The sequence below is a fragment of the Synchiropus splendidus genome, chromosome 9, assembly GCF_027744825.2.
Source record: "Synchiropus splendidus isolate RoL2022-P1 chromosome 9, RoL_Sspl_1.0, whole genome shotgun sequence".
Lineage (NCBI taxonomy): Eukaryota > Metazoa > Chordata > Actinopteri > Syngnathiformes > Callionymidae > Synchiropus > Synchiropus splendidus.
The window spans coordinates 15,207,809-15,217,341 of record NC_071342.1 but is presented as its reverse complement, the minus strand read 5'-3'; the positions used below and the strand labels follow the sequence as shown (position 1 = coordinate 15,217,341).

The following is a 9,533-nucleotide window of genomic DNA, read 5'->3' as shown; positions in this document are numbered from 1 at the left end:
CTCCTCAGACTTGGGTGCGTCACGTCTTCTGAAAATGAGTTTGAATTTAAAAAGGAAGCATGTGGGATATTAAGAGGCGGGGGTGGGAGTTGCCCCGAGGACAGACCAGTCCTTGGCATTTTAATCACTCCACTTCCATCTCTGGAGGGATTTCTATGCAAATGAGCAGGAAAGGTCACAGCACTGAGAGAGACGTCTATTCTGTTGAGGGTGTTTATAAACAAGAGGAGGTTGGCACGGCGAGCCGCCCACAGGTCTGTTTGTACACGTCGTACCTGCGGATTCACCTCCAGGCTTCTGCCGCCAGTCGGTTTTCGAACCCGGAGGAAACACCGGGCAGGGCTCTGCTTTGTTGAAGGTGGCCCCCAAGTGGCCGTTAAGGGGACTACACTAATACGCAACCGATTGGTCCGTGATGTTGTTTGGAAAATCGCACCTTCTTTCAATACTGTGTATTGTGAGTGACGTTAGGTGGGTAAAGGCCCTCAGTGACATATGTTCTATGTAGGACACACACTCGGGTTCAGTCCGCTGCTGATCTATCAGGCGCCAACGCCATCTTCAGGTGGGAGCGGTTACTGCAGCGCCAGTCTGTATACCGATTACAGGGACAAGGATGATCAAATGAGCCTGTTCTTCCAAAAAAATAAAATCAATATTACTTCTACAATGAGTCTGAAAATTGTCCATTGTCAGGGCTTCACACCACTTGGCTCATTTAAAAAAGGTTTTGGAAATAAGTAGAATCTAGTATTTTAAACTTTGATGTCAAAGAGGACAAGTACTTAACAGAGATGAGCAGAAGGGCAAACTAGAGGACATTATAGAGGATACTTCAAAACTAAAGCAGGTCACAATAAAAGGAGAAAAGCGATAGTTATTTCACAGTTTCCAAATACACGCCACAGCGACTTGACTGTGTCCAAAATGCTTCAGGAAACAACGGGCACCAAATGACAAACTGGATTTGTAAAGATCAAGGCTGTTGGTGAGCAGTCTGCATTTGCACCGTGCAAGTGAAGCATTTGAGTTGTGACTGTGACAAGACTCATGCTTGGTTGTGCATAACTCACTCAAATTTAGTGAGCAACATTTAGTGTGATTTTAAAGACCATAAAGTCAGTTAACACTGAGAACAAAAAAACGAATGCATCAAAGTTTTTTCTCCAAACTTTATTGGATAACAATATACAAGAACATCTTGAGCATGAAGACCTCTGGCAGTCCGGGCTCACTGCGGAGAGAGGAAAAGAAACCGTGAAAACCGTGGATAAGAACTTTGACCTTCAGCACCAACAAAGTTTATTAACTTTGGGATTCTGGCACACATCTCATTAGTAGTTCACCTGCCATCATTTCACTGCTGCAAACAAAATCCTGTGTTCCCAAAACATTCTACAGCAAATGACTTAGTTGTCAGACAAATTTAAGCTGAGAAACACACTACAGCAGCAACACTAGAGGGAAGCAAGGTGAGGGCTGGGTGGGTGATGGCACCACGGGGTTTAGGGTTTACAGTAAAAGCAGGGTGAAAGGGCAGCGCATGCGTGGAGCACTTGTCAGAGACTGGAGGTGCAGCACAACAGCACTCCATGCTCATTGATCTATACCTGCAGTTTACTTCTGCAAAAGAAATCCAGGGGAGCAAAAGAAAAGACGCAGCAAAAGATGTTAAGACAATGAATTTAAAAGGGTTTCGAAATAAAAAGGACCATATAAAAGCTGTTGAATTACTCTATGGTAAATAAAATTATATACATAACACACAATAAAATGGAAAAAGAAAATGTTATGAGAGCTTTAGCCTAAGAACAGCATCTCAGAGGAGTGACGCTTCAACAAGATCAAGAAACTTCAGATCCTCACATAAAGATGAATGAACACTGATGGAAAGAAGAATAAAGTTTTAATTTCACATTTTATCTGTCATTAGTTTAGAGTCCAGTCAAAAGGGCAGCCTTGAAATTTCACTTAATGAGTCTAGAAGTATTTTTCTAGACTCATTCACAAAGAATCCATCATTTTTCTAAATGATGGATTCTTTGTGAAAATGTGAACATTAATTTGGTCTACAACAACCTTACAAGTGAGGTCAACAACCCTGTCTTGGCTGAAACGGCAATATGATGACATTGAATCAAGAAAATGGTCTCCAGTGACAATATGAACTCTCACTGTACCTTTTTGCCAGCAGCACCCACACTGGCTTTCTTGGTGCCTCGTACTTTCTTCATTCTGTTCTTGCGTTCCTTGCGCTGTTTCCTGGAGGTCTTCTTTTTCTCATAGAGTCCATGCTGGAAAACAAAAATGTTTCACGTTGCAGCTGAAGAAGTTGAAATGCTTGTCGAGACCAACATCCACAAATAATACAAAAGAACACAACACTGACGATTCACAGGTTTGAGGGAATTGGAATCAGTTTATAATCCAGACGAGAGCGTGGCACAGGCTACACTTTGCATCATGTTAAAGTAGGTTAAAGTCAATCACTAGACTTTGATGGTACATATATGCATGGTACACCATGCTATTACAAAGATCATCTCATTATGCAGCTGCTGATTTGCAGTTTGTTCAATGGATATTCACGGATGCTCTGTTTCAACTCACATTGGCCACTACCACTAAATTGACATGCATCTTTGGTACCTACCGATTCAACACAATGATAGTTAAGGTGTTAATTCGCATGACATCTGTCCAAAACTGTCTCCATCAAGCCACCCATCAATGTTAGCAAGGTATGTCTGCAGAGTCCAAATCTGTACTGCGAGCCCAATTTATACCATACATACAGGGCACCCCTAATGCAGACACAGCCGTACAATAGAACACACTCATGCCAGTGTGTACTAGACAAGTTCTAGAGACAAGCTCAAGGCAGTAAGTCATCACTGCACTACGCTTTGAAATACCTGGATTAATGTACTGTGATTTTAGATTTGAGCTTCAAACTTTCATTGCCATTAGAGATGGGAGATATTGGTGTAATATGTTATGCAACACATAGGGTTGGGACAATACTGCAGACAGACTCAGTTTAAAAGAAAAACAACACATTGGCTATGTAATCTGGAGACATTACAGATGAGGAACAACAACCCGAAATGTATAAACAGCTGCAAGTCACTATCTTCAAATCATCATCATATCATTTGAAATATTCCCAAAACTATTTTAAAATTTGGTTCACATATAGACCACTGGTGTGGCGGGGCACCTTTTGAAACAGGTAAAGCCTGTATATTTTTTTTATATATATATATATATATATATATATATATATATAGTATAGTTACGTCCACAACTCTGTGAGCAGAACAATACGCAAGCAGCCCAGTTAATGTTGTAGACTACAAATATTCAGACATGAATTTTTAGAAATCCAACAGGTTATATTATACCAGTGATCCATTTTCTATAAAAAACTTGATCAGGTTACATCAGATTGAAGTTAAATCCAGTTTATGAAGAGCGACATCACTTCAGTCTCATTCACTGCAGCATTAACATGCAATTGTCACAGAAAGCAACAGTGCATCACTTCCTTAGATTTCCCATTATATAAAACAAATGCTTTTTGTGACCGTGTTTTCCTTACACTAAACTTGTAATGAAGTCAAACACAGCGTTGCCACGATACGGCACTATACAGCTATGGGGCAATATTACCAACTTGTATTTTGGTATATTATTGACGCCAAGTGGAGCAACTTTTCAGAATCACATTTAGAATTTCTTTAACTCCTTTGTCATCAACAAAACAATTCACTCACCCTGGCAAGTCTGTGCTTGGGTTCGTTCTTCTTGGCGAAATCTAGAGAGTCGTACACCATCGCAAAGCCTGTTGTCTTGCCGCCACCAAACTGGGTCCTGAATCCGAACACGAACACAACATCGGGGGTGGTCTTGTACATCTTGGCAAGTTTCTCCCTGATTTCAGTCTTGGGGACTGTGGCCTTGCCCGGATGCAGCACATCGACAACCTGAACAATTGATACAACAAAAAAATTACAAAAAAAAAAAGACTGATTAAAAAAAATGTCGATGAGGTTTGTAGCTTACCATTTGCTTCCTCTGAAGCAGCCGGTTCGTCATAAACTTGCGGGTCCTGACTGTTACTGTGTCATTCTGTAGAAAGGAATGAAACTCCATTACTAAAAGTCATAACAAAAATGTGGACAGTCAACCATCATCCATTAAACGATGGGTCTTACAACCATCACGGCATCAACCGTCACACACGCGCCTAAGTCTACAGATACGGGGTCACTGACAGCTCTGTGTGTCACAGGGACAGACTACAAGCAACTCAACGAACCCTGTGTCTAACAGAATGTCAGGTGGAACTCAGGCAGCCCTCACTTTTCCCAAGAACGAAGCTCAGGGGGCCTCGCTAGGCTCCGGGCAGCAACGGTGCTAACGTTAGCCTGCAAGCGCTTTAGCTCTCAATTTTCCTCAACATTTACGTTTATGGACACGTCGCCTAAAGCCTTTTTACTTTTATACGTCCTGTATCACTGGAATACATGGTTGGAAATAGTTAATGTCACGTTATTGAAACAGGACAACACTGTATGTGCATCATATGGACCGAGTGCCAGACGTGTAGCATTTTTACACTTGCCGCTAAATTACATGGTGGATTCCATCGAATCAAGCCAATACCGGCACGGACACACATATAGCACTTTATTAATCAACCGGTGTGTTTTATATGTGCCGAGATGGTTGGATTGACGTGATGTTGGACGGATTATATTCCATTTTTCGCCTCCACACTCACCATCTTGACGCCGGCCTCGCGCAGGGACGTAGAAAAGGAGGAAGAGCGGGTAGGCGACCGGATTAATGCCTGTTGAGAAATAGCCGGGTCGGCCCTGACTTCGCCTGATTAAAAATAATCGCTATGTATATAATTAATACTTCATTTCTAAATTATAGGTGAAGAAAATACACACACCATGCCGTGGTCATTAAATAATTCACATGTCTCCTAGCTTCACATAGCTGCTAAATCGGTACTATATTGCAAACGAAGTAAGTAAATAATGTTGACCAGAAAGCGTTAACAGTCATTGTTCTTTTACTAATATATATATCGATGTATCAATGATATACATCATATACCATAACTAATACTACACGCACCGATCGTTGATCTTATTGCTTAAATGTTTTGTGTTTCCTTTTTCTTTGTAAGTTTGTCAATTTTTTTTAACGATTGATCATTCATGTATATGAAGCCAACACAAATAAATGCAAATAAATCAACTTAAAAAAAAACAAGACAAAAAAAATGTGCTTTGTTACTGAACTTTATTGATGTTGTAGCAACAGTGTTCACTGGCGTTGTAGTTTCATTCAAAGTAAAGGTTGTTGGTTGAACAGAAAGTTACAGTAAGTTTGTTTCAAATCTCTTTTTTATCACACAATGTTAAGCCCTCATTGTCAAACCAAACTCATTTGAATTAAACTCGCAATCTGAAGGATAATGTCACAAAAAAAAGAGATTTATCGCCCCCAAAATATGTGAAGTGCAAAATGTATTCAAGCAGCCCCTGATGTTAATCTGTCGCCGGATAAAACCAGCATGGTGCTCAAAGCCAGAGAGTCATGGTTTCAGCCACTGAGAGAGTTGCACTGACAGGTTTAGACGGTTGGAGAATCTTTGCAGAGAATTAATGGGCAAGTCATCTTCAAACTATCGGTCTGGAACACAGCATCACTCTTTCAAACTCAAAAAAAAAAAAAATAGTGAGCGTGAGTTTGCTTCATAAAAACACTGCTGAATACAATGCTGGCTGCTTACAGTGAAAAAATAATCATCTGTCGGAAAGTACAAATTGATCGCAGGTTTGGTTTCTGCGTAGCATCTAAGTAAGGCATGGGCAGACACACATGACACATGGAAACAATAAGGTAATGTCAAATGGATGAGGGACACTGGGGGCAGATTTGTCAATTGAGGGCATGCAAACGTTATGATTTGTATCTCTCACCCTCCACCCAAATCCAAAGGCTTGACAGCGTCTCCTCCAACCTTTCATTATAAGTCATTGTTTTTTTAACAAACTGCATACAAAACTTGTTGGTTAGCTCACCCCCCTCTTCACACCCGAATTTACTCGGCAATTGTTCAACAAATGATCTGGATAAAGCGAGTATCCCACTCAGCTTGATCTAGTAAAGTGTGCAAAGATCTTCCTGTCACAGAATGGCAGTAAATTCACAAGTAACGGAGTTAAAACCCTCAGTTAAATAACCGTTCTTATATTACTTACTGAAATGGCATTCAAGTTAAAAATAGCATTTTCAGATGGTGATCTTTTTCGGTTATATTGAAAATGTACTTTCTTGATGCGTTCTCAAACACTTGCAAATAAATTAGTGGAATGACACGCAATAACTAATCTGCACAGCTTCTCTCTCACTGGGTAATCAACAAACCAAGCGATGGATTCTGGAGCATTTCAAGTAGTTCCAAAAAAAAAAAAAAAAAAAATCAATAAGTACTTACATAATGTGCTAGTTGGGGTTTTCAAAAAAAAAAAAATTCATGATGGATATCAAAGTTTTCCAGCTAAGGCCAGTGAAAAACATGATGTTCCCTTCCCCGTAACTAAGTATCGATTTAGTAGCCGCAAAATAGCTGAATTCCCAAAAATCCAAATGTGAACTGCAATCTGTGTGTGTTGTGATATTGGTGTTTGCTCCCTTGGCCTTGTTGAAGGTGGTAGGTGAGGGAGTCGATTTAAACAAAGCTGGTTCCCACATGTGGCCACACTGAACCGGTATGCATGATAAACTTTCCCCCGATGGTTTACACACATGACATCCAGCAGCAGAACAGAGAGCTAAAGTAGATGGCTGCCATGAGGGCTCACAACATTGGTTTCTACAAGCCAAGCCACTGGCACGGGTCACGCCAGGTCGTTTTCTTGAGCTGGTGGGGTTTCAGTCGCTTAGATGTCCATTTCGAACTGAGCATCATCACCTGAAGGGGCCAGAGAATGAAAAACAACTGTGATCACCGAAAAACACGGCCTCCATTCATCCTTTCAAAGACTTAAATACACAGAGCACTTCAGCCACATGAAAGACTTTCATTTAGAAAGGTGCAACCTTCCGCTCAGGGACACAGTTCGAGGAAAACTTACATTAAACAGGAGAATAAGAAAGGTTGAAGCAAGAGGTTCAATATAATCGCTAAAGAGACATTTTTCACAAATATTTTTAACAGAAAACTCACAGAAATAACAGAATTCATTATTTAATTAACAGTTATTATAAAAAACACATTTCATTTGTATTAATTCAAGGTAACAATGCATTGTTCCCTTGAATTAATGGCCATTTAAGTGAAGTATACAATAGACAATTACATTTATTTACATAAATCGTTCAGAACTGTATAAATTGAGCTGAAGAAAAATACTTAACATGACAAAAGGTATGTGCTTCACCTGCATGCATGTGGAACAAGATATTTTTTTGGAGTGTCTGATATTTATGCGTGTATTTAACTTATGGACCTAACCTTTAAAACAGTGTTAGAAAATTCCAACAGCAAGCAAAATGTTTCTCTATGCCATTCTGTTATGTTCCTTATGTTTAGGAATTTCTAGGACTCTCTGATTAAGAATTACACATTGCAAGCGTCTAAAAAAAAACGAAAGTTTCTAAACGATTGCAGACATACAACTTTAAATCTTTGAAAGATTTTATACCCTGTAAAAGTTCCATTTCAGAACAGGACAGAAGAGGGAGTGTAGGACATGTGTTGGCACATCGAGGATTTGAGTGAAACAACAGGCTTCCTCTTACACCATCCTCATCCGCGATTCCCTGATGAGATACTCACCAGTTGCGGGCTTGCCGTCGTGGTTGTTGATGTGGTTGTTGGCTTCGTTCTTCTGTTTCTCATTCAGGTTGCTTTGGCTGGTTACCCCGGGAATGACAGGCAGGTGAGCTGGTGGAGTCTGGGCAATGGGAGAGTTGCGCCTGTCCAGCAAGAACTTGCGGTCATAAATGATACGAGTTCCTAAAAAAAGGGGCAGATGTTGACACTTTTGGTCAATGCCTTATTTCAACACGTAATTCACAATGGCAGGTTGAAAGTGACAAGCACTAAAAGGAGATTTCAGTCAGAGCACTATGAGAACCGAGATATGCTGTGGGTTTCACTTTATAAACATCTTTATAAACTAACCAAAGTTGCTGAACTTAAAGGTTTTGAAAGATAATTGTGCGAAGATTGTGTTACTACCTGGTGGCCTCAAGTGGACAAAATTCAGTCTCACAACAGCCAGATTCATGTGCCTTATCAATCCGTTTGAGAAAGGTTAAATGTTTGTAAAAGTTGTTCTTTGATATCCAGCGCCTTGATATCATGTGCCTTCAATGACTAGAGTTAGTTTACTTATTGTATTAGAAGATTCTTGATTCTGACGTTATATACATACATACATATATATATATATATATATATATATATATATATATATATATATATATATATATATATATATAGTATGATTCTGTTGAACAAATATACAATTCAAAGACAATTGAATGTTTTTATTTTTTAAATAAAACATATAAAAAATTTAGCACTCTATTATAAACTATTGCCACAGTCACCACAGCCGACGGCGACAGGTCGCTCACAGTGGTCCGGGTGACCGCTCAGCGAGTTTGTGGGTTTGCTCAGTCGAATGAAAAGTTAGCGAGAACATTGACTGGAATGTAAGCCTCCAAAGGGGCCAATGGTGGTTTATATCTTGGTTCTGTCCAGATGACAGCACGAGGCGACTGTGTAAATAGAGAGGTCATAAAGGAAACACGGTGGTCTGCAGTATTTGCGGTCCATTATTCTTCGACTACTGACAGCGACCCAGCCAATCGGAAAGCCGAGCTAGAGCAGAGGGGGCGGGACTTGGTTTTGTTTTTGTTTTGAACGGGATGACACGGCAGCCTAGGCCACACTGACAGCCACACTGTTGACGCCACAACAAAGGCGTCTCCTGCTCGACTACCTCCAGAGTGCAGCGGCTGAAACGAGTGGTGCGGTTACCTCCGGGGGTGGTGGAGAATAAAGTGCCTCCAGGGGTGGTACAGTAGTCATGAGGTAGCTGCGTTGTGTCGTTGATCAACACCGTCTTGGTCGGGATGGCCCTGCTCTCGCTCAACTGACGACTGGACGACATTGTTCAGCGCTTCTTCGGGGACTCTTGCAGCAGCTACGGCGATCTGAGGTGCTTATTTCCCGACGGACGGTGGAAACCTGGCTGATCCCCACTCTTTTTTATTCTTTCTAAAGGCTTTCTGGTCTCTCCGCTCGTCCTCCCAGCCGTCAGCACCGTCCCCTCCCTCAGCAAGGCAGGAAGCGCCACAAGCCGTGGGCGGAAGTTACGTCCAGCCCTGAGCCACGCCCTCTTCGGTCAGCGACACAATATTTCACGAGGGGTTTCTGTCAGCAAGTTGCAGCGCAAGAACCGTGAAGGTGGAAAATAGGTCAGGGGAAGCCACAC

At 41.1% G+C, this 9,533-nt stretch overlaps 2 protein-coding genes across 2 annotated transcripts; both read right to left on the bottom strand.

Annotated features, from left to right (window-relative positions):
• Nucleotides 1-1,158: 1,158 nt before the first annotated feature.
• Nucleotides 1,159-4,841, bottom strand: rps24 (ribosomal protein S24). The gene is made up of 5 exons (XM_053875019.1): nt 4,787-4,841; nt 4,066-4,131; nt 3,777-3,986; nt 2,181-2,294; nt 1,159-1,234 (listed from the first exon to the last, which is right to left on the bottom strand). Exons 1-5 carry the CDS (start codon nt 4,787-4,789, stop codon nt 1,232-1,234), a joined length of 396 nt encoding a protein of 131 aa, XP_053730994.1. The 5' UTR covers nt 4,790-4,841; the 3' UTR covers nt 1,159-1,231.
• An 875-nt stretch (nt 4,842-5,716) lies between these two features.
• Nucleotides 5,717-9,387, bottom strand: eif4ebp2 (eukaryotic translation initiation factor 4E binding protein 2). Its single transcript, XM_053875570.1, has 3 exons — nt 9,077-9,387; nt 7,865-8,044; nt 5,717-6,997 (listed from the first exon to the last, which is right to left on the bottom strand). Exons 1-3 carry the CDS (start codon nt 9,207-9,209, stop codon nt 6,966-6,968), a joined length of 345 nt encoding a protein of 114 aa, XP_053731545.1. The 5' UTR covers nt 9,210-9,387; the 3' UTR covers nt 5,717-6,965.
• Between the last annotated feature and the right edge of the window lie 146 nt (nt 9,388-9,533).